General features: G+C 41.2%; 3 protein-coding genes across 8 annotated transcripts; all 3 read right to left on the bottom strand.

Moving 5' to 3' along the window:
* Positions 1 to 101: 101 nt before the first annotated feature.
* si:dkey-26c10.5 (uncharacterized protein LOC563797 homolog) lies at positions 102 to 5,847 on the bottom strand. Of its 2 annotated transcripts, XM_046399266.1 has the most exons (7): positions 5,594 to 5,847; positions 5,249 to 5,347; positions 2,498 to 2,602; positions 2,024 to 2,200; positions 1,370 to 1,521; positions 1,152 to 1,249; positions 102 to 620 (listed from the first exon to the last, which is right to left on the bottom strand). In XM_046399266.1, exons 1-7 carry the CDS (start codon positions 5,679 to 5,681, stop codon positions 494 to 496), a joined length of 846 nt encoding a protein of 281 aa, XP_046255222.1. In that variant the 5' UTR covers positions 5,682 to 5,847; the 3' UTR covers positions 102 to 493. The 2 variants fall into 2 exon arrangements, with proteins under 2 accessions (XP_046255222.1, XP_046255223.1); XM_046399267.1 differs by lacking the exons at positions 5,249 to 5,347; positions 5,594 to 5,847 and adding an exon at positions 2,701 to 2,939.
* A 293-nt stretch (positions 5,848 to 6,140) lies between these two features.
* zgc:92606 (uncharacterized protein LOC100000242 homolog) lies at positions 6,141 to 10,371 on the bottom strand. Of its 3 annotated transcripts, none has more exons than XM_046399296.1 (5): positions 10,161 to 10,371; positions 9,144 to 9,233; positions 8,864 to 8,942; positions 7,290 to 7,408; positions 6,141 to 6,655 (listed from the first exon to the last, which is right to left on the bottom strand). In XM_046399296.1, the coding sequence occupies exons 2-5, from the start codon at positions 9,231 to 9,233 to the stop codon at positions 6,590 to 6,592; spliced, it is 354 nt and encodes a 117-aa protein (XP_046255252.1). In that variant the 5' UTR covers positions 10,161 to 10,371; the 3' UTR covers positions 6,141 to 6,589. The 3 variants fall into 3 exon arrangements, with proteins under 3 accessions (XP_046255252.1, XP_046255253.1, XP_046255254.1); XM_046399297.1 differs by having other exon boundaries at positions 10,150 to 10,355; XM_046399298.1 differs by having other exon boundaries at positions 10,296 to 10,328.
* A 408-nt stretch (positions 10,372 to 10,779) lies between these two features.
* On the bottom strand, positions 10,780 to 23,187 carry arhgef5 (Rho guanine nucleotide exchange factor (GEF) 5). Of its 3 annotated transcripts, none has more exons than XM_046399124.1 (15): positions 22,624 to 23,187; positions 18,214 to 22,026; positions 17,468 to 17,513; positions 17,100 to 17,149; positions 15,966 to 16,333; positions 14,855 to 15,015; positions 14,554 to 14,706; positions 14,206 to 14,335; positions 14,011 to 14,085; positions 13,805 to 13,894; positions 13,086 to 13,228; positions 12,758 to 12,901; positions 12,591 to 12,661; positions 11,637 to 11,741; positions 10,780 to 11,489 (listed from the first exon to the last, which is right to left on the bottom strand). In XM_046399124.1, exons 2-15 carry the CDS (start codon positions 22,004 to 22,006, stop codon positions 11,347 to 11,349), a joined length of 5,472 nt encoding a protein of 1,823 aa, XP_046255080.1. In that variant the 5' UTR covers positions 22,007 to 22,026; positions 22,624 to 23,187; the 3' UTR covers positions 10,780 to 11,346. The 3 variants fall into 3 exon arrangements, with proteins under 3 accessions (XP_046255080.1, XP_046255081.1, XP_046255082.1); XM_046399125.1 differs by having other exon boundaries at positions 18,898 to 22,026; positions 22,624 to 23,182; XM_046399126.1 differs by having other exon boundaries at positions 18,214 to 19,294; positions 22,728 to 23,159.
* Positions 23,188 to 23,873: the final 686 nt, after the last annotated feature.

Genomic DNA, 23,873 nt, shown 5'->3' on the forward strand with positions numbered 1-23,873 from the left:
GCTATAGAGAAGAGTGCATTATTTTTATAGTAATATGAAAAATAGGTAGCAGTAATATATGCAGAGCTGAAACAGAGTGAAACATAGATGCACAACTTATGTAGATGCATGAACATTTTTATATGAGAATAAAAGCTTGTTGAAAGAAATTTACTGGCCTTTTTTGTGATGAATCATACAGCAGTACAAGCAATCACACAGTATATATATTGGTGATGGATGGATATAACGGACATATTAGAATATAAATTGAGAAACACGGCGCTAAAAGAAAATAATTTACAAAAATCTGACTAAAGAGCTCTTGAAGCATTTAATATAAAACTACAATAATAAACTACAATCGTAGAAGCAAGGTGTCTTCTTTGCTGGTGCTACTGGTTGCATTGTGAAGTGGACAGATACATATGTGATTCATAGTTATTGAAGAGTTGATGCTTGTTGACAGAATTTTGATTTGCTTATTATTCTGTTAAAAAACAAACAGACGCTGTTACATGTCCAGCTGACAGATGAAGTAGGTGTAGGCTTCACAGGCAGCTCGGATCCAGTTCTTCTCAGATGGGCTTCCACTGCGGAGAATGCCACAATCCCCCTCTGATTTGACGTCCATCCAATAACTGAAAACAAGAGAATATGGATTCTTACACTGTAATCACAGATTTTGAGTGAAGCGAGTAGGAGAAAAAATCAGGATCTTTTCTTCTTTTTATGTACCTGTACAATTTAATACACATAAGGTTCAGATTTTGACACTGTCAGGAATGTGGAGGAATGTGGAGATAACACATTTTAAGCAATGAGGTCATAGTTAGTGGTGGTCAGAGGTGTTTGTCACATTCTGCCCCTCTAATGTTTGTTAAAGGGAAGAACAGAACAATAGAACACAACACCACCTTAAACTTAAAGTAACAAAATGATATAATTGAACTTAAACATTCCCAATGACTTCACTGAAAACTGAAGATTATAAACTCCTATAGTAGAGCTGTCCTTCCCACTCAGAACGCTTTCAGACAAGGCGCAGAACTAGCATATATTTAAATCGACCCAGCCCTTATGGAAATCCACAAAAAAGACAAACAACAAAAATAATGCAAAGATAAAACATGTTAATCCATCAGTCGCTCAATCCACTCTCAGAGAATCACCTCTCTTGCAGCACAGTGTTGTTGACCCAGGACCATGTGTCTCTGTTCCGTCTCAGCCCGATCCAGTAATTCATTTTCCCCTTCTGAGTCAGAAAACGCTAGAAAACAGAGCACCGCTGACATTTACAAATAAATACCCTTTGCAAGTTATTATTCTTTCATTAACTGCATGGTTATGTGCTATTTCGGGTCGAGGAGGTAAGTTATTGCAGATCCACCTGAACCTCCGGGCTGTTGATAATAGCCAGAGATCCTCCTCTGGAGCTGCAGTTCCTCTGGCTCTCATCCCAGCTCAGCCTGGAGGTAGACAGGAAAAAACAGGAGTGGCCGAAAGTCAGCCACCCTTTGGCGCACTGCTGACACTGGCGATCTGGAAGGAGATAGGAATGCACTGGAGCAAACTCAAACAAGGAAAGCAACACTCTGCTAAATGTTGACTAAAACTGCACAAGAAAGACTAAAAAGAATGTTATCCAACATTTAAATAAGTTTGAAGCAGACATAAGGCTTTCTTTATTTTCCATTTCTTCTATTAGCTTTGCTTTTTATTTAATTTCTATTAATAAAAATTAATGTAAATTTGCATGTTATTTTTATATGTAGGTATCTGTATGTGATCACTTAGAAGTTACAACTCAGGAGGAAACAATAAAACTGATTGATCTCAGCTGAATTTTGGATTAAATTTAGAAAAACATGTTCTCAGTTCTCTAAAAAACAATGAGCCAGCTTCCTTTGAGGCCTGGGAAAGAGAAAGCAGAACAATCACTACAAACACAGCGGCCAAGAAAGTCTCATTTGTTTGCCTTCGACAAGGATGTTTGTTTGACTCTTTTTCTAAACTGCGTTTTCCCACCGGGCTCCAAACTCACATTGGATCTGTCCGTTGGGGAAGAGAGTGTGGCACTGCTCCAGGCTGCAGACTGAAGCAGACGGCGGAATCTGTCTTTCTGCTGCCTTAGGTTCCTCACTGTCCGCTGCCTTTGGTTTCTCACTGTCTGCTGCCTTAGGTTCCCCTCCCTCCGGACAGATCATGGATCCAGTTTGGACTAGAAATCAGAGCAAAGTGGGAGGAGCTGTTTGGAAACAACAATACAGGCTGGCTACAGGCTGCAGCAAAGCAGTCGGAAATGCTTTGTATTCCTGTGTGATTCTCTGCTGTTCGGAGCAAAGATAGAATAAAAGGACTGTGATTCTAACCTACATTTTCCTTTTATTTCTGCATTGCTGGTGAAAAGCTTCAGTCCTTTCCCTGATTTCATATCCTGTTTTGGCATTAAGCACATAATGCAGCCGGCTGCGGTTTATTTTTACATGATTTCAGATCCATGGCTGCTGATACTCACGTTTCACTCCGAGGATAATGACGATCAGCAGCAGAATCAGGCAGATTATAGTGAGCAATACACACCCAGCACGGTACAGACTTGCCTTTCCCTCTGCCTGTTTGTCTGAAGAGAAAGACATCAGCTGGATGTTAGGCAATTATTTTTTACTGAAAGCAACACAAGCCGCCATGAAGGCTGAAAAACAAACTGCTCAGGCCTACCTTTTTCCCCCTCCAGCTCAACAGATAATTTGGATTGAGGTGACAACTTTGCATTGGCTTCATCTTTTTTATCTTCGCCATAACTGCTGCAAAATTTGATGTACATGGTGAAAAGCGTCCCGGGATTTTGTGATGAAGGTCTTTAGCCTGTCCTGCTCTGTCTCCCCCTCAGCAGTGCGGTTTTAACACACCCCTCCTTGTCTCGTCGTCATAGCAACGTGACATTTACTGAATTATTCACAGATCACAGTGCTTGATTTGTCCTTCAATTCCTTTTTAACTTGTTACTGTATCTCTCTTTGTCACTTTAAGAACGAGTATGTGCGTGTGTGTGTGGGTGGGTGAGACACACACTGCTACTGTCTGCCAAAACAACAGACAGGATTGCCGTCTGGAGGTCATTTCAGATGAGGGTTGCGTCAGACTCAAAGTTCAGAGACAGAACATTAAGTTGGCTGTGATGGAGATTTGAAACACTGAATAGGTGATTAAAGTGCAGGATTTTGTGCGACGAGGGGGAATCAAACTGGGCCTTGAGCAAGACACTTCACAAAACATTTATTACAGATTGAACCTCAAAAACTATAAACAAAATATTTTTCTTTCTTGTTTTAAGAAAAGTCTATACAATCAAAGACTGCAGTCTTAATTCTTGAGAGCAAAGGGACAATAAGTAATTCAGCTGCGAGAAAAGATAATTTAATGTGTTGCTGTATCCTTTATTTTGTATTCTAACGCTTATTCCTTTGCAATTTACAGAAACCCTTGACTTCTATAGAGACATAGCATGTTGTTGTTGCTTTTTATTTATTTAGGCGACTATTTTTTTTTCACCTACTTGAATTCACAAAATAGTTTTATATTTACTTTCACTTATCTTTGTTCACTTTTCTTGGGCCTGTGTTCAGCCGTCTTTTCATTAAACTGTCCTTGAAACTGTATGTAACACTGAGAGCCAATTAAAACTGGAGTCAGCTTCCTTCTGTGAGTTTACATACTTGGCCAATAAATCTGATTCTGAGTGACTCATTGGATTAGAACCTTGTTTTTCAAATCACTAACTCATACTGCTGTTTGAGCTCGCCATTTCCTTGTTTTCTTTTTCTTTTTTTCATTGGCACAATGTACCAAAACAAAAGACATAGGAGACTTAAACAATGGTGGACGTGTCAGAACATACAGACATAAAGACACAACACCTGTGCATTGTGTCTTTATGCCTTTTTTTCATCAAGTGCCCGATAAACCAAAGTATAATATTTCAGGTGAAAGTTAAAAAGTCAAGTGCAACTAGTATTGTTAGTAAAGTTATCTTTTGATACTTTATCACAGCAGAAACTTTGACTTGTAATGGCAAAAGAAAACTACAATGTTACTAACAATATTAATGACAGCGCTGTGTTCCTGTGTAACCATAATACGTGACACACCAACACCAAACTAATTACACCTTTGGTTTTACTGCCGTGTTTTTATTGCTGTGACTTGACAAATTGTCCTCGGCGTGAAGGTCATTTGCCATTTCCAGCCTAAACTGTTTTGACTTTGTAAATTACACCTATAGTTACATGTATAATAAAGAATTTGCTTTTTAGATGAAGAAGAGCTCATGTTTGTCGGCTGAGCATTACAGAGATATATTTTACTCCCATGCTTACAAAAATGATGTAAATAAAACAAAACATTCAAAAAAACAAATAAATTGAAAAATGTAAAAACTTTTCAATTCATAACGTCATTAGTGATAAACATCTAATTGTACATATTATTGTATGGTTTGTATTGTAAAATCTCTGGTGCCAACGCTAACCATAGCAAGTTTGTATGTCAAAGAACTTTAATTAATAAATAATGATGACTTACTTACTGGAAGAGGGAAAACAAGTACCTTAGAATTAGCCTCACTTTGTTTTGATGCTATTTTGTAAATATCCAGCAGGCCACATTATTTTACAGTCACATCAGAAATATGTAGAAACGTCTAACAAATTTTTAACATTAAAACTGTGGAAGAAAAAAAGTCAAACCTATTAATTTGTAATGGTTTTCTAAATGCTTTGGTCCTATCAATTCTTTCCATGTCCCTGGCATCTTTACTCAACATTATCACTGTGATCAATCAATCAATTACAGTTTCAGCTTTTTTTATTGTGCGCGTGTTGTCTATATCTAATCTATATCAGCTTTGTTCCTGCATCTTTCTTTTATCTTTTTTCTGGATCTGAATTCTGAGAAATTTCCAACCCATGAATTCTTGCATACTGTTTCTTATTTATCCACAGCACCATGACAACATTAATGAGAACAGCGTATAAGTGATTACTCAGCAATGTAGGAAAGTTGATGTTAAGCCCCTTCATGTTAAACCTCTTTGTGTTCTTTTATTACTTTAAATCGAAATTTAGCATAAGTGCAATTTGATTACACCTTTAAGAGTTTAATCAAACTTACGTCGTGTACTACTAGGCCATGAAGAGTTCATGTTCAAAGGCATGCTGAAACACAAGCCGTACATTAAACATATAAAACAAAGATACACGAAAGGTACCTGGTTTTGGTTGAGCCGGGGTGGAACCATAATAAGCCTCTGAGTAGACGTCCTCAGATGGATTTTGCAGTTTTGAGTAGGGTTCTAGTTCTACTTCCTCTAAAGACAGACAAAAATACAAGCAGAAAAAAAAACCCAAAACAAAATGTCATAGCATTAGCGCAATTTTAGTGTTCCATTAAAACTTTTTGGAAATATTCATCAAAACATTTCTGTAAAATAACACACACACAAATAACACCTCACATGCAGAATTTTCAGTTCTTCAACTTAAGCATGTGCTGCGTCGCCTTATTATCAATATTATGTGTCTTTTGCATCTTCATTTCATTAAATGTCTTGTACCTTTGATTTTGGTCTTCATCGTCGGCTCGCTTGCTTCTATGTCCTCTTCTTTTTTTTCCTCCTCTGTGGCGATCTCCTTCATCTCCATTGTACTTTGGACTTTGCTCTTTTTCTCCAACTTTCGTTTTGCTCAGTCTTTGCAGACCTAACTAGTCAACTGACGGGCGTGATGTAACCTTTTGTCATGCAAACACAGAATTTAGCTGAAAAGCTTATTGCAAAAATAATCAAATATTAAGTGTCCAGTAAGTATGACTCATCCAGTCAGTAAAGACAGAACACTTCCCCATGGAGATTTCTCCTCTCTCTTGTCCTTCCCCTAAACCACATGCATTGTAGCTGCTTCTGTGCGTGTATGACATGCACATGCTTTGTAAGCATTATACTGTGGGATTACCAGGTTTTTCAAAAGCAAAACTAGCAATGAAAAGGTTTTAATTCATACGTTCATTTCTAGGTCTTTAATCAACAGCTAAAACCACAGGTGCGGCAGATGAAGACACACGCAAACAGAAACAATCACTAAAAAAAATGAATCAGACACGTATGCATTTTCTTCTTTATTTTCCACAAAAGTTCATGATAGTAATTTACAAAAACAATACTATTTGCATTAAATACAGATGACTGAGAAAGATGAGAGCTCCCTCAACGTCATTTCGATAACCCTTTTTTTGTAATGCTTTCTTCCTTTCTTTTCACCCTTCCTCTTTTTTTTTACCAAGTAAGAAATCAACATAACTTGAAGTGATAAAATGCCTTTCGCTCACGCTGAAATACTGACAAAGGAAAACCTAGCAGACCCCTCGGCCTTTTGCAAAGCCTTTCTTCCACCATGTACTGTAGTTACTTAACAAAAATAATATAAAAAAATGATAGTGGTGTGAAGCATTCCAAACAATCTTTATACTTGAAGCCTCAGACAGTCTCACTTTGTGTCCTCTGATTCTCTCTCTGTCTCTCTCTCTCTCTCCTTCTTCAGTCTTTTGTCCTCCCTCAGGCACCGTACACGCTCTCATTACTGTAGGTCATGTAGAGGAACAGGTCCTCTTCATGGTGCTCCTGGAACACGACAAAGCAGGGAATAATGCATAATTCAGCATGACAGGCATACTTGAGGATGTGCACAGGGACTGACCCAGCCACAGATGTGTTGTTTAAACACGGTAAATGCAGTCAGAGATGTGTCTTTCAGCCTTGCTTTAATGTCACTGGGAATACAAAGCCTTTTACAAAATCCAAATCCCAAAAAGAATCTAAATAACTGCTGGCTTCACACTGTCATACCCTTTCACTCTTTTTCTTACCCCACTAAACCCCACTGGTTTTCATCTGATGGTCTTCAATGACTGAAGTTCTATTGAGCATTTTTATTTAAATCTGTGTTACTGGCAGGCTGTCTGTGAAATCCCCAAATGTGAAGTAACATTGCTGTTTTAGCAGATCTGCTGCACACACTCTCTGAGTTTGTGGACATTTGTGACATCCTGTGTCAGAGTGGAGCGGTGAAAAATGTTTGAGTGTAAGATGAAACTTTGCGTATATGTGGCTGTGAAAAGGCAAACCCACAAATAGCTACCAAAGAGGAGACACCAAGTAATCTGGTGTGTTCATAGTCCTGCCTGCCCGCTTGCGTGTTTGTCTGTGTGTGCATGTGCTGGGCAGAATTCACATATGTGTGGATGGGTGTATTAACCTCATATACAGCAGAGAGAGGGGAGCTGGATGGAGGAAGGGAGTTGTTGACAAAGAAGAAGAGCGCCTCCTCCGGTCTCAAAGACACACGCTGGCGTATCAGGAAGCACAACTGGCCCACTAAAAATAGGAAGGGAGCGGGAAAGACAGCAAGACGGTTAGCAGGAGTCATGTCCGTAATGTCATTTCACAAAAAGAACAAAAGAACAAACAACCGAGGGACATGACCAGGTCAGTCCCGAGACCAAATTTTTGACAGGAAACAAATCAGAAAATCAGAAAAAATACAAAAGCCATAAGCAAGCCTATAGATCAATAACACTGCAAGTAGCGATCTGAATCCTGTACGGTTTCACTTTGCAGCAAGCATTCTGACTTGCCACTGCAGGAAAAGCACATGTTGAATTAATAACATCAATGATGGCTCAGTTCCATTAAGGTCCTGTCCCCACATGTAAAGATAGTTTGCATAACAGACCCTTTCCTCTGTGTTCTGGCCTCTTGTTCACATGCAAGTGCCCTTTTAGGTAACTAAAACATTAAATGATTTCATTAAAATGTTTTCTAAAATGCTGATTTTTCAGAACTTCTATTTCGGTGTATTCATTATTGTTTTGCATACTGAGCACACGTCTGAGACCAGAACGGGCTACTGTCTTTAAATCTGTTTACGTCCGGTTAACACCAGTGTTAAGTTTATTGTTGGCACTGCTGGTCTTTTAAGATAAGATAAGATGAACTTTATTGATCCCGCAGTGGGGAAATTCAATTCACTTGTCGTGGCAGCTCACAAGAACAAAAAGAGGGCAAAAAGTGTGCAAAAACAGTTACAAAAAAATATAGAGGTAATAAATTAACAATTTACAAAGTACAGTAAACACAGTACAATATACAGCTATATACAAGTCCTCATAAGGCAGGAAAAGAGGACTAGTTTACAGTGTAGCATGGCAGCATTCTATGCTTTTGGATCATTTTATTTGAAGTATTGTTGTCAAAGCCATTAGTGCCACCTTCTGGCCTGTATGTTCAAGACTGCCTGGAATCTTTTTTTTTCTTGCATTCAAAACGACATGTCAAAATGTCTGACACAGAAAATGATTTAGAAAGTCAGAGCATAAGAAAAACATCCAGGCTTTTCTAAAAGTTAGACAGATTAAGAACATCCTGAATAACTGACTGCAACACATCCAAAGTTAAATTGGTTTTGTACCCGACAAATCCGCCAGGTTGAAAATACAATGTTATCTGTGTGCATGACACCTGGTAAATAACAAATAACTGCAGAACAAAACTGCCAAACCATTACACACTTTGTCCACTAGATGGAGAAGTTTATTTTAAAACTGTAAAATGTCCCAGTCAGTGTCTTAATGTTAAACTACAAATTGGCAGATGAATCATTACCAAATTTTTTAAAGGTCCAAATATCCATCAACAAAAGACAGAGTGTTTTGAATGATGTGCAAATCTGTGACATCTGGCTAACTCACAAGAATACTGGATGTTGTTAACCGAAGTTATTTGAGCTTACAAAACTTGGTATTTGAGGAGTTGTGTCTCTGTGTATTTCACCTGTTAAATCTGAGGGCACTAGGTATTTCTTCTTGTCCAGTTCAGGAGCTCGTGACCTGGGCGCCCTCTCCACAATTATCTGGATAAAAACATTCAACAGTAATCAGTCATCACTAATTGAGAATTAATGTGTTAATAAATTAATTCACAGTATTTCAAAGTTGAAATCAATATTTTTATCTAGGGAACTAGTTTTAAAACAAGGTCTTGATGACTGTGACATTCAAACATTCATGAACACTAAAAAAAAAACCCACATCACGCCAAATGTCATACTGACCGGTATCTTGTCAGGATGCTTGGCCCGAACTCGCTCCCCCTCTGCTCTCCTCACCTCCAGTGGCACTGAGCGCTGATACTGACTGCCCATCTGAAAACAGCACAAGGAAACAAACAACAACAGAAAACATGAAGTCTCTCACAATAGCATTATTTACCAAGTAGACAAAGGAGAAGAAGCACCGGCTGACTTCACCAACCAGTGCATTCAATCAAGAAGTGCTACTGAATGTCTAAAGAGCACATTATTGTTCACTGCAAGATGAAAAACAGTCATTTTTTAATCAAGTGTTCTGAGGAGATGAAAATACACATCTGACAGCTGAAAGAGATATTGCAGGCAGCTACCAATTGAATATCAAACATCAAAGACATTTTAAGTTATCTGTTAAGTTATGATGGACATTTTCCATACTTTTTACATTTCACACTACAAGATTAATCTTAAAAACATAATCTGCGCATGATCTAAAATTTCTGAACGTTTTACCCCTCGAATGCCACAAATCTGAAACTCTGAAAGCATAATACTCTTAATTTCACATCTTCTTACATCAGAAACTCCAAAATCTGTGGCAACAGATTGTGTCAACAACCAGCTATGACTGGAGTAAACAACAACAACATAGTCTCGACAGTGAAGCTAGAGATGAATACTCATCCATGCAAGCCCCTTTGTGGTCAGTAACTAAAGGTCAAATTCGTTATATTTCTCGTTTATTGTCCAGATGGTTGTGATCACGAGTTTCTGGGCTCACGGTGGTTTGGGTTATCGTGCAATAAGGCCACGTCACTTTCACAACAGCGACGATATCAACATTTAAGCCCGATATACAGAGAGGAACCGAACTACCCAACTAAATCAACAGAGGAAAATAACTAGCATCACTGTCAACGTATCTACATCTCAATTAGCATGCAATCGGTGGTTTAGCCAACTGTACCCAAATCAGCTGTTCGATATCCTAGCCTGCTGCAGCTAACGGATCAACAAGACGTTAGCCTACCGTTCACGTACCTTTGAAAAAGACAAAAACAAGTTTCACTCAACAGGACAAAACCAGATAAACTCCACTGGTCCCTCGTGTAGTCAAGTTTCTCACAAGAATGCCCAAAGTTAAAATTATTAGCTCAAAATATAATCATGACATACGGGAATGCGATCCAGTTAAAAGATGTCTGACTGCTCTGCTGAACGAAAACAACAACAAATACTGCAATGCCCGCCCACCACAACTGTGCCCAATCAGAGACGAGTATATAGACTGACAGCTAAATATGTCCACTCAGATTGAACCAAAGGCGGAGCCACAACGCGTTCATTGGATGAGTACTGCTGTCCATCTATACTTAGCACCGCCCCCTTTTCTCAGACTGAGGGCACGTATAACCAACAGCAGGTCTTGGAAACTGGGCCAGGCGGACGTAGGTTCACGACCATGGCCACGCCTCAAACCGGGCTACGTGCGTCGCGTGAGTCCATTTTCTGTACTGTTCGCTTTGTTCTGTAAACAAGACCTGCTGCCACATGCTAGTAATTGCATGCATACTGCATACTGTTGTAAGTATTATGCAATTGCATAATATGACTTATGATGAAAGAAATAAGACACACTTCACTCACAATAAGGCATGAATTAGTCCAAAAGTGATTTTATTCCATCAAACTTAAGTTAAATCTCAAGTTACTGAAATGTTTTCACTCACATTTCTGAATTGTCTCGTACATTTTGCCTGATTTTCGTCACCCCTCCTACATGAAGGGGCAAACTTTGCAGTAGACATGAATCATTAGCTCAACTATTAGATTCTGTTCAATATACACAAATAATACATTTTCCAAACATCTTTAAAACTATTTTTCTCAAAACACCTGTTTATTGATGTATTATGGTACACCCAATGTTTGTAATGTACTGTAGATACCAGTTAACTGGATCACATAGACTTTAATGCTTCTAGGCATTTCTCAGCAGTTCATACATTGCTCTGAGGCAATATATTGTTCCACCAACTGAAACAAGAGAAACCCAATGAGATCTATTCTCACAGCATTTCATTTGCTGCATGCTTGCGAACATTCCGATACTATAGCACTTAATGTCCATAGTTCTGTTTCCAGCAGTTTGGAGCAGACAACCGAGTCTGATCCTTGGCGTGAATCCAGGACGTTCCTCCTTTTAGTCCCACTCCCAGCACCCTGGTCAAACAGCAGCTGTGACCGCTGTCAGTTTGAGAGCATCTGACAGGTTGCGTTGTCGGACTCTAGAGTTGCTTATGGTCTCCAGATGGGACTCAGGAACCCATCCACGTTGCCGGTCAGACAGTCTGGTCCCCTCTACCCAGTCTGTGAAGAAGAATGAATCCATCATAAAGCAACTGAATTCTTTTTCTCTAATGAAACCAGGTTCAGGGCAGTTCTATGATCAAACATTGCACCGGTGCATAGTATTTCTACAAGAGAATGATGGAAAAGGTAATGTGATGGTCTTACGGTCACTGCTTTGTTGGTGCACTAGAATAATATCAGCTTTTTCCAGTGAGAGCTCGTCGGGCTGCTGGGCAACAAAAGCTCGGATACACTGCATCTGTGGAAAGTCTGCATGGACATAAAGAGGAGAGAGGTCAGACTGCACACAATGTATGGATTCCTTGCCTGTACAATAGTTTACTCAGTGGAGTGCAGGAAATTGAGATTTCAGACACTGGCAGCCCTGGCACATAATCAGGGAGTCTCAACGTACAACCCACAGGCCAATGATGACTTTCATAAACTTTCTCTGAGGCCTCCAAACATGACATGAAATGCATATATTATATTTTAATCATTCAATTTCAGTATTTCCACATTCAAGAGCCTACATTCAATACACTACATGGCTACTGTGACAGCGTGCCCACTAAACAAGCATCTGTCAGATTAGGAATGACAACTTGTAGAAAGCTACTGGTTGCATTGCAACCATTATTAATGTTATATGTTAGAGAAAAAGCCAAGTTATCTATAACATGAGCTAGATGCTAATTTTAATTAGCTGCACCGACTGCGTAAGGGTTAACACAGGATTCTATCTGAATTGCACTGCAGGTGATAGTGGCTTCTTATCCTGTTTGTTTTGTCATGTGGGTACTTTCGTCACTATCAGAAATTTTCCATCAGGCTCACATGAATGTTTTATTCCCTACTAGGCTGCTAACACATACTGTACAACATGTGACTGTTACATCAGATCGCTCCCTGTTTTCTACCTGGTGCTGTATTCATATTGTTCACCATTTTATTTTTAAGAGATACATTTTTAAAAATGATGATGGATCAGTGTGTTTGGAATCTGAATTTGCAGCTCACAATAGATTAAACTATTGATTGTTCATAATGCAGGGAATAAGTGAACTAAACAAACATTTCATACGTCTTATGACAAACATCTTTTTTAAACAACTTCACCTTGTGCAGCAGAAAAATCTATTTCAGGATGTGGCCGGGAAAGAGCCGATATCCAGCGTAGCTTATCACTCCTGAAGGAAAGAAAACAAAGTTGGTTGTACCTTCTGCAACATTGTTATGTGACAGCCATCACAGACATTCCCCCTGCCACTGTCTTAGCCTCTTACTGTGTGTCAGTCCGTAGCAGCAGGGCTTTGTGTGACATGTGCAACCGGAACAGGTTCTTCTGGAGCGAGTGAAGTTTGACGCGGCAGTTCTCTACACGCAGGTCTGATACGGGAGAGTGGTCAATCACTGTGAACCTCCCTCCCCTGGACAGCAACAGACAGCACAAAAGAGAAATAAGGTGGCGGAAGGAAAGGCTGTGATGTGATTGAGCTGATGATAAAAGACTGCGGCTATGGGGGAAAACAGGATGTAGCAAATGGTATTGAGAGCCTTGCCAAAGAGGGATGGAAATTCTAACATTACACACACATTACATTGTTGACTCACTCTTTTTGTAGTGAAAGTAGCAAGTAGTCATTGAATAGGTGCAAATAAATATTCCTCTCTGTATCCTTTAGGGAGAAATCTATCAGTTCGGTGACCGGTCCTTCACGCACCAGCCTCCGAGACTGACTGATCAGAGGAAGGGTCTACAAAAGACACATAGAAAGCAGAGAGACAAAAGACGATAATGTTAGCATATTATCATTTTTGTGCTTAAAAGTTTTCACATTAAAAATAGTTCGACACAATGGAGGCCCATCTGACAACTGGACTCACTCCATCTTTTGATAAAGACCTTGATGCAGTTGAAAGCTAGTAAGTAAACCTTAAGTTAAGGTCATTTTGTCAAATTATTTATTTTGCCACAGTTTTCTTAAACATCACTACAAACATAGAGAAAATTTAAGTGCTAAAGATTATGGCTGGAATCAAAGTCATCATATAAGACAATGATTTTCCCAATATTGATATGTCATGATGTGACATGAATATGTAAAATCGTGTGTAAAATAATTGATACATTGCAATTAAGTATGATCATGTATTTATCAGCTATAACTAAAACAAAAACAAATAAAGAGTCAGTATCGTGTTTGGTTAGTGTTCAAATTACAGTCCATTTGAAATCAGTTTTTCGGACAATAAAAGTTTGTGAAACAATAACATGTTATGTATAATGTGATCCCACTGATTTTCTCTAATCCCTTTCGGTCTTTACTTACCCTGCATTCAAAGTCCACCTTGGCACTGAGAGAAACCAGTGACTCAATACTTTTCATCTGAGTGATGCTGTCATTGCTCTCTTGAATGAGCTAAAGGAGAGAAAGAAAAGAGAGCTTCGTCACCAAGGAGATATCAAGGATATTTTTTGGAATTAATGACACGCTATCCTTGGTTAATGTAAAGTGAACAGTGGACATTGCTGTACCTTCTCCAGAAGTTTCAAAGCTTTGATGGCCTGAGTCGCCTCTGGAGTACCAGGAGTTGTTCTCTTCACAATGTTCTGGACAGAAGCAGAGTGTGTGTTAAAATGGGAAGAGATCGAACATGTTGTGAAACATCAACCTTTCAACTGTTTTGAGGGAGGTCCCACTCCTGCATATAGACACATAGACACACACACCTGGACCAGCAGCTTAATTCTTGTGATCCTTTGGAAAGGAAGGACAAGGAAGGAACGAAGAGGAAGCCTCTGACAAACGGGACTCCTCTCTAATTTTGCCACAATCCTCTTGAACCCTGGGTTCTCATTCCTGTAAAAAGAGAGAATTTGAATGGATGTATAGACGCATAAAAAAATCTGACATTAGCTGAAGATTTAATGACCAAGAGGGAATTTTCACTGCCCGAAATTTGAGTTTAAGTTTCAGAGAAAGTATAATGGTGCTGTGCTTTTCACTGAATCTGTTCCCAAACCTCCAACAAAAACAATTCAAAAGAAAAAAGGCACAAGCTTGACTAAAGGGCTTACATGAGTCTCTGGTAGGTGGCATCCTGATAGGACTGGTTGGTGAGGTAGGGCACATAAACCATTCTGAAGCGCTGACAGTGCCGAACGATGATATCACACACGGTAAAGTGCATGATGTCTGATTCTAACCGCTCCTCCAGCTTCGATAAAAAACTAGAACAAAAATCACCAAGAGGTTGAGATTCGTACCACAGATAGGTTTGCTTATCAGAACATAAGATTTAAACTGATAAAAACATCTAAATGTGAATGCTCACACCGTTAAGATGATAAAAAACTTGCTCTAAATAAGACTTCTGACCTGTGGCTGATGGCACGAACATCCGCCAGCCTGGAGAACAGCCAGTTGCTGTCCTGAGTGGTCAACAGCGCCCCCAGCTGTTTGGACTTAACAAAGTGTTCGATGACAATGTCCAGACTACGGCAGTAGGAGGCCTCTGAGGTCACCACCTCAAATCTCACCTGGAAGCACAAAAAAAACCAAACAAACAGAGAAATACAAAAGGAAAGATTAAAACATTGAAAAAAAGACCAGAAACTAGCAAGAGACAGACAGTAAACCAGGTAGTGCATTTTTGACAAGGACATGAGTATAGAAGGAGGGAAATTTTGCAATTACTGGAAGCATTCCAGCAGCATCTCAGGCACGTGTCTATTTTAACGTTTACAAGGAAACGCCTACAGTGAGAAGAAACACAATATTGTTTACGCAAGCATGTCCTCGAGCAAAAGACACTCACCCACTAGTAAAATAAAAAATGGTTCAGTAGCAGGGTTATTCTGAAATGAAGCAAGTCTGAATATTTCCGCCGTTTTTAGTGGTCTGAGGTGTGAGGTAATAAGTGAAGAACTGATTCATGTCATTTCCCAGAAGTCATATCCAAGATGTCAGCAACAACACAAAAGCTGCTGAGGCAAATGACACCCAAGACAGTCAAGTGGTAAACAAGCCTGATGTAAGAGATATGTTAAGCTGAAGGGAGAGTTAAAGAAAACCTCCAAGGCTTTTAATGGCCCGCAGGTTTCTCTGCTGAAAATAAACAAATAAAATAAATGGAAGAATGTTAGCTGCTCTAAACTAAATTTCCAATGAAACAAGCAAAATTCAACAAACCTAATGAAGTGTGTAAAGCTGTAGGAAAGCCAGCAAACAGTCAGTGGCCCGGAGAATTCTCCTGAATTTCACATGGAAATGTTGTGCTGGCAATTTGCCAAAGAAATGTGAGCCTATGATTTTGATTAGATTGGGCTCTCTGATAAAGGCTCACTAAATCAGCACGAAAGTTTTTCACTAAAAAAGTACTGGCATTTATAAAGTTAGTGACATTTATTGAGGCATTGCTCATTCCTACCTCCTTGTGTTTTCTACCACTGATTGGCGGTTAGGCTTTTATACGTGCAGTGTGCGTTACCTCCTGCAGTCGCCTCTGGTCCTCCGTGAGCTCCTCCAGCTCAGAGCTGTTCCTGACCGCCGGCAGCTCTCGCCACAGTGTGGACGACTGTGTCAGAGAGATGGACAGACGTGGGGAGGAAGGCCTGCCTTCGCTCCTGGGCGGTTCAGGCAGGGGCAGGCTCTTAGCGCTGGTGATGGAGCCTGTGTGGGACAAGGAGTGGGGGTGCCTGACAGGAGGTAGGGGAGGAAGAGGTCTGCGGGCAGGAGGAGGTGAAGGAGCAGGGGACCGGGTACTTTCCTCACACAGAGAGGTGACATCAGAGCGAGCCTGACGCAGGATCTCAAAGTTCTGAGCGGCTTCGCTGTACTGCTGGTAGAGCTGGGCATCTATGAGACAGAGACAGAGAAAGCAAGACAGACAAAGAAAGACAGCAGGAGAGGGAGTAACAGAAGAAGAAGAAGGTTGAAGACACAGGAAGCAAAGGAAAGAAGACAGATAGAGACAGGAACAGTGTTAGCCAAGAGGACTTGTTTGCATTTGGCATTCCTTTTGCACATACTTGTTGGAATGCGGAGTTGAAGCGGCAGCTGTTTTCCCCTCAAGTTTGGAGACATGAATGCTTGCAGAAACCTGTCTGTGGTTTGCACAGGCACTTTTGTACAGCACAGACACACAAACAGTCCTGGCCCCATTTCTCATATCCATGTGAATCACAGGTCAAGAACCCACTGGCATTTTTCTTGTTTAAAAGAGAATTTTTAAATGCCATGAGCCAACTATAAACTTTCATTTGCGCATTTCATTTAAATTCTGAGCAATCACTGACTGGTGAGGAGATAAACTGTTAGTAGAGATGAATCACGCACACTGGAAGGAAGTGTCTGATCATGTCATGCTTTTCCCCAACCACGGCCAAGAGAAGATATGATCTGTAGATGCATCATGATTCCGCCTACTTGGCCTTTTCTAATAATCAATCTTCAGATTTATTTTGAAACAAAACTGACAGGGGTTAAAACAGTCAAACTGCAAAAGAGATTATATGCAACAGCACAAAAATATGAAGTCGATTTAAAGAGTTTATATAATAGTTTTCAAGTGTTATTCATGGCCTGAATGAAACAAAAATGAAAGTCAAACTTAGATACATACTGAAAAATTTTGAGTTCCTTTTCTGTCTGTCAATTGTCTCCAAAACATTCCTAAAGAGAGAAGAAACACAACAACAATTTATTTTAATTGTGATCATTATTGTTCATAGTTATGACAATAACTGTCTAGAACCCCTTTTATGTGTAACATTTGCACTATATATATATATATATATATATACATATGTATAAAACCTTCTTTCTGACACTATAGAACTACAACATTGTAACTCAAAGTGCTTGACCTTGACAGTTTTTAATATCAGCGACACTCAATCAAATAGAAATTGTGACACCACTACTATTACTGTATTTCAACATGTAGTGGTGCATCACATTTCTCATGTTGTGTGTGAAGGCTTGACTCACCTCAGCTCTACTTCTCCCCAGCTTTTACTCCGATTATCCTCGTCATCTGGAATGAAAAAGTATCCATTCGTTGAAACATGATACAACAGCATACCTGCCAGCTTACTTTGAATGAGTGGAGGCAAAAAAGCAAAACAAAAAGCAACACAAAAATATAAATAAATAAATAAATAAATAAATAAATAGGAGGCAAATTAAAACAAACTGCGTAACCCCGCGCTTCTCTGTGATATGTCTCAAAGCAGGATCAACCCAAGCCTTTAAACTCACGCTTCTGGTTTTCCTCGGTTTCCCCACCTCCACTTATCTCCTCCCACTACCTGTACCAACAACACTGTGACGCACTTTCCAGTTTAAAATAATTTGATGTCTTTAGATCATTTCACCGATAATGCCTATTAGTGTGTCTGCTTTCAGTTTCCGTTTTCATTGATGTAGCAACAAAATCTTGTATGAATCTCTAAGACAGACGACAGAGGAAACGAGTTGAAGATTGTCTGTGATTAAAATTCTCTGTCTCGCAATAACAAATGTTGACTTTATCTAAAGGTTTCTTCCCCTGTGCGCAGTCAAAAAAAATGACAAAAAATGTCAACCAGATTAGATGATTTGAAAAAAAAATAAAATCTGTAAATCTGATTGATGAGAAACTAAACAGAAATTAAAGCCAAAGGAAAGGTAATTATGCAGCCTTCTGAAAGCTGATATGAGCAGAGAAACCAGCATCTCCATCATTCTCCCTTTACCTGTTGTTGAGAATATTCTGGTCCTGCGATCCCTTGCAACACCTTCCTCCTCTTCCACTTCTACATGCTCTCCATCTCTTCTTTCAGTGGTTTTACGGATTCCCCTTCTTCGTAATCGAGCCTCAGGACCCAAATCTCGGAAACTGCAGCTGCTCATCAGAGTCCCCCCTTTTATTTTATTCTTTGCCTCTGCCTCTCTGCTATCCACCTCAGTTCCCTCTCCTTCCCTCATCTTAACCACCTCCTCTGTAGTACCCCTCTCGTCACACTCCTCTCCATATCTTTCTTCTTCGCTTTCACCCATTCTCTCTTCAACCTCCTGGCCCTCACCCTCTCTTGAGGGGACATGGAGGTCAGACTCAGTTTCAAAACTAAGAATGGGGCAGCTGTTAGGTTTGTACAGTGTGTTGCTCACAGATAAATACATGTCCACTTCCTTCTCTCTTCTTGCTTCTCTCTCCATTTCTGATAAATTAACCTCATCACCTTCCTTCTCACTAATATTAATTTCTATATCTGGCTTGTCTAACTGAAAGTGACCAGAGGGCTCCGTCTCTTTGTCCATACTGTAATCCTTCTTCCCTTCTGTGTTTAACAATGTGTCAGCATGAGTGTATGTCGGTGTGTCACCATGCATCGCTGTGAACTGGTCAGCATGCATGTCAGCTTGGCTCTGCCCCATACCTCTCAATCCCTCCAACTCCAGCGGCTCTTCCTCATCCAGCTCTGCTTCTGAGTGATGGTCGTCTGTTCTCAGCTTAACAACAGGCATCTCCCCGGCCTCATGTGCAGCCTCCTCCAGTTGTTCGCCGTCCCTGACAGCTGTCTCAGGCTCGTTGATACCTTGATCTCTTTGTACATCTACATTTGGTTCATCCAAATTCTGTTCCTCTGAGTGTCCCAGAATCTCCCGCACCACATTTTTGGCCCATTTAAGGTGGGGGGCTTGGGAATGTCTCTTGGGCTCCTCGGACATGCTCCATGCCCCGCTCAGTCGGATCCGAATGGCCTCCACGTCTTCTGGGCTCATTGCTGCAGTGTTAATCCCATCCAGGATGGGCTGAATTTGTTCAAAATTCACCTGAGGACAAACATCAGCATAAGGATTACTCGGAACTGGCAGAGGTTGCTCCCTCTCTCTTTCCTTGTCCAATTTATTTTTCTCTCTCCACTCAATGAGGAGTCTTTCAGTCTGTGAGTCTCTGTTAATCGGCCCTATTTCTGCATATGGGTGCTCCTTTATGCACCTCATTGCCTTGTCACTGTCTGTGTTTTGAGGCTCTGGTGACGCTCTGTATGTGATATCCACCTCGGCTGTTTCTCCCGTGGCTGCCCTTTCCTCGCGTGGCATGTTACACCCACTCTTGCTCTCCTGGTTGTTGATAATTGCATATTTATCATCTCTACTCGGTGTTTGATGCAGGTCATCCTGAGGTTGCTGTGTGATGTCGTCACTACAGTGATGACTTTTTAAACTTGGGTCATCTCTTTCCACTCCCTTCGCCTGATCAACTTGTGACAGTGACTTCTCACCAGTCTTTGCTCGAGGCAAAGTTTGCCCAATCACACAGAAGACGTATTTTGGCTGCTTTTCCGTCTGCTGTTTGTCCTCATCAACCGTCTCCTCTTTACCCACTGTCCATTCCTCTTCCCCCTCCTCGTCTTCCTCTCGTCCCTTGAAGGCAGCAGGTGAAGGGCTGTCATACGCAACTCCAAATTCCAAGAACTCCTGACAGTCCTCAAATTCCTCCTCTTCATCTTCTTCTCCTTCGTTCTCCTCGTCTCCGCCACTGGACACAGTCACAAAGCCATCCTCTCCTGACAGCATTCTGTCTCTGTCTTGCTTCAACCCTGTCTCACTTCCTCCTTCGCTGTCAGAGCGGACCCAGTAATCGCTCCCACCCTCTTCCTCTGTGTCACTCTCCTCTGTGTTATCTGTCACGTTCTCTCCCTTTGCATCCCTTCGCCAGCTTTCCTCTATCCCTCCATCGCTGTCAGACAGACGTTCCTTCCCTCCCTTATCTATTTCTCTCCAGGCTTCACCCACCTCCTCTCCATCTACACTTACACCCTCTGTCTCTCTTTCTATGTTTCCCCTGTACTCATTTCCCTCTGCATGTCTTCCTCTGTTAGCTCTTTGGTCAAAGTACTTCTGATCTGGTTCCTTTTTTACTCTCTGCCCCTCTCTTCCCCATTCAAACTGTGACGCCATACTCCACTCTCTCGTTTGTCTCTCTCTGTCTTCAAATTCTTCTTTACTATTCTTTCCCCTCTGTGGCTCTAACCACATCCTCCTCTGCTCTGACACACTGCTGGTGGGCTCTCCTCTGTCGCTCTCTTGTCTCTCACTCCTTTTTTGCTCCCTTTGACTTCTTTCAGCACCTCTCTCGGGATTTCTCTGTTCTTCTACATCTCTGTCACTTTCGGTAGTGCTCCACTCTCCACTGCTCTGGGCTCGTGGCGGCACCCTGGGAGGCGTCTCGCTCAGGGATCGACTGTCTCTGCCTGTTGAATCATCCCACTGAGGACTTGCCTCTCTTTCCTTTCTTTCCCTGCTTCTCCTCTGTTTGTAGTCTCTGTATCTGTCATCCTCTCTCCGGTCACCCTTCGTGTGTCTCACACTTTCCTCCCTGTCTGCTCTCCTGTCAACCTCTCGGTACCTCTCCCTATCCTTCTCCACCCCCCTCCTCCTGGATCGATCCATTTCTCTCTCTCTGTCCCTGTCTCTGTATCTCTGCCTGTCTTCTTCCCTGTATCCATACCTATCTCGATCTCTCTCCCTCCTTGTTTTGCCTGTGTTGTCCCCCTCACTTCTGCTGTGTTGGTATTGCAGCTCCTCCCTCTCTCTGTCCCTCTCTCTCTCCCTCCTCAGCTCTCTCTCATCACTGTCGCCTTCACTCCTGGTGTCCCTCCATCCCTGTCTCCTTTGCGTCTTTTCCCTCTCCTTCCTATCTGAGTACATATCCCTGTCTCTTCTTCTGTGTGGAGAAGCAACCCTGGTATCCCTCTTTCCCATGTCAGGCCTTGGCTTTTCTGTCTTTCTAGTTGCATCTCTCTCTCTTCTGTCCCATGAATCACCCACTTCTATTCTCCTGTCTCGCATACCAAATCCATGATACCTTTCCCTCTGTTGCGATTTCTCATCTTCTACAGGTCTTCGTCCAGTGCTTTGTCCCTCTTCCCTTGCCCTGCTTCTGATTTCGTCTCTTTCCCACTCTCTGTACTTCTCTCTCTGCCATGCCCTCGCTCTTTCTCTCTCCCACTCATCTGTCTCTTCTCTTTTCGGCCTATACCTGTGCCTCCTTTCGCCTCTCTCTTCATCCATCTCAGCGGTGGCAGTCATTTTTCTGCTATGATCTGCATTGCTCGTTCTCATTCTGGGAAATGTATCACCTTTCTTCATCCCCCTCTCCACTTCTCTCTCAGTCTCCTTCTCTACATTTGACAGAGGCCTCCCATTTCTGCTCCCGTCATCTTCATGCGTCCTCTCCCTCTCCCTCCAGTCTCTTTCTCCCTCTCTCATTCGGGGTGCAGGAGCTCGATCTCTCTCATAGTATCTCTCCCGTGGGTCCATATCTTTGTATCTTGCTTTTTCCCTCATTTTCTCTGTTTCTCTTTCTCTCCTCCAGTCTTCCTCTCGGTTGTCTTCTCTCTGTCGTTCTGACTGGGCAGTCATTGCTGGCCTGGGACTTGGATCCCGAGAGATTTTTCCACCTGGCTGAAGTTTACGGTCAGATGTGTTTATGTTAGATAAAGTGTCAAAGAGGGTGTAGCCGGTCCTTTTGGTCCCCATAGTCTCATAATGTGAAGAACCTAAAAGACAGTATCACCCCACATCATCAGTTTAAAAAAGTAATTAATTGTTAAAAATCAAGCCATTTTTACATGGACAAATAACTGATTTGCAGATTAAGCTGAGTGAGGCAGCTCTGCAAACTTTTGCATATTTAGTTTATATCACAGAGTTGAGTATTAATACTCTGGAAAACTGTATTTCACCAATGTCTCTGCTACATTTGAGAAACCATGATAGTCGCAACAACCCAGCCGCGCTTTCAGTCTCTTATTTTATTTTGTTATATAATTGCTGCACTTTGGAAGGTACTTTAGAGCCAAAAGCTATTTGATATTTTAAGCCAATGTAGCTGCATAGTAAATTTACAGTAGAAAGACAAGACGCAGGCCTGTTAAGAGGTGACACCCGCTTACAGTTCTCTAAGAATGCAGCATAGACCTGCAAAACACCACATACCAAAAGATGTCTTTCAGAAAGCGAGGCCTGTAACACATAGGCACGGCATGTAACATGTAAACCACAGCTAACCTAGATCTAAATCTGTGTCCAAACTAGAGGCAATTTACAGATGTATTCATTTGAAAAACATTTAAAATAATAGCAAAGCAACTCACCTGAACGTGGTATCCTGGGGAGATCTGCGGTCTCCCCCCTCGGGTCCAGTTTAGCTCAAAAGCATGGGATTGCACAACACATAAGAATTCATTCCTGTACTCACATTGTCTGGATGGCCAAAGTCCTCCTTTTCATCTGATAAATCGATCTTTATCTTTTGCTCTCAATACGTTAACTCCCATGAAAAATTTAATGTTTACGCCTGAGCCTTTCTGGCTTTTTCCTCAAGCTGCCTCTCTCTGTCTCTCCCCACCTCCCCTCCTTTCTCAAATTCCCAAACAAGTCTCAACAGATTGACACTTATCCTTCCCCTCCTCCTTCTCTCTGTCTTGTCTTCTCGGTCGCTCTGGCTGGACAGGGAGATCTCTAATAAATCAAACTAACCTCTGTCCACTACTTCAGTCCTGTTCCCTTCCCTCTGCTGCTGAAATGATTGCCTGTGTGGGCCCCCCTGGTAAAAAACATACAAAACTCTCTCCTCTCTCCTGCCCCATTCTTCTCTCACGAAACACAGGAAGTACACCTCCTTGGTGTCTCTGTCTTGAAACAGCGATTGGTTGATATGGAGCAGCCGGGTGTGTCTGCGCAACACACACACAGCCAGGTAAAGGCCGTGATAACACAAGAGAGAGTGGGGGGAGGGGAGACAGAGAGTGACGATTGTAAGCACACACACTGGTGGAGAGTCTCCCGAGGGTTATAAAAACTTCCCTAAGTTAACTCTAGGAAAGAAGGAAAAAAGGGAAGCACAGACTCTCGGTGGAAAAAATATTATATTAACCAAGAACAGAGGAGGAAATCAAGGGAGGAGATCTGTGATTGATTTCCGTAACAAATCATTGACAGTTTTACTGTGCTTATTGAGGGCTGGAGTAACCCAACATGAAAAGTCTACATTATTAACATGACCACATAAAAGCAATAAAACCTAACTATGCTCACGTTCACATTTACTTGTTTACTTGTTTTGTTGGACTACATTAGCACTAATCACATACTAAATAACTTACATTTCCACACTTTCTCTTTCTGTACTTAACTTTGATAAGGACCTTCTTGATTTATTTATTTATATATTAATATTTATTTATTTTGAAACTTCCCATTTCAAAATGCCAGTGTATCAGATACAACTAGCTTTAACTTACTGAGTCTACTAAAACATCCCTGCATGAAGTCCTACTATCATGAATGCGATCATGCTCAGTTTTATAGTTATTTTGCAGAATGGCACTTGTGGTGCTGTTGA

Source organism: Scatophagus argus, chromosome 9 (assembly GCF_020382885.2).
Source record: "Scatophagus argus isolate fScaArg1 chromosome 9, fScaArg1.pri, whole genome shotgun sequence".
NCBI lineage: Eukaryota > Metazoa > Chordata > Actinopteri > Scatophagidae > Scatophagus > Scatophagus argus.

Bases quoted from the DNA above. Each gene is read 5' to 3' on its own strand.
- si:dkey-26c10.5 (XM_046399266.1), bottom strand. From the start codon at position 5,681: ATGGAGATGAAGGAGATCGCCACAGAGGAGGAAAAAAAAGAAGAGGAC. The intron at 2,201-2,497 runs GTGAGTATCAGC...TCTGATTTCTAG, and splicing joins CATTATCCTCGGAGTGAAAC to TCCAAACTGGATCCATGATC. The intron at 621-1,151 runs GTGATTCTCTGA...TCTTGTTTTCAG, and splicing joins AACACTGTGCTGCAAGAGAG to TTATTGGATGGACGTCAAAT.
- zgc:92606 (XM_046399296.1), bottom strand. From the start codon at position 9,233: ATGGGCAGTCAGTATCAGCGCTCAGTGCCACTGGAGGTGAGGAGAGCA. The intron at 8,943-9,143 runs GTCAGTATGACA...GTTTTTATCCAG, and splicing joins AGCATCCTGACAAGATACCG to ATAATTGTGGAGAGGGCGCC. The intron at 6,656-7,289 runs GTTAATACACCC...GTCGTGTTCCAG, and splicing joins CTCTCTCTGCTGTATATGAG to GAGCACCATGAAGAGGACCT.
- arhgef5 (XM_046399124.1), bottom strand. From the start codon at position 22,006: ATGGGGACCAAAAGGACCGGCTACACCCTCTTTGACACTTTATCTAAC. The intron at 14,336-14,553 runs GTAAGCCCTTTA...CTCTTTTTACAG, and splicing joins GCCACCTACCAGAGACTCAT to GAATGAGAACCCAGGGTTCA. The intron at 11,742-12,590 runs GTGAAGTTGTTT...ATGTCCATGCAG, and splicing joins AGATTTTTCTGCTGCACAAG to ACTTTCCACAGATGCAGTGT.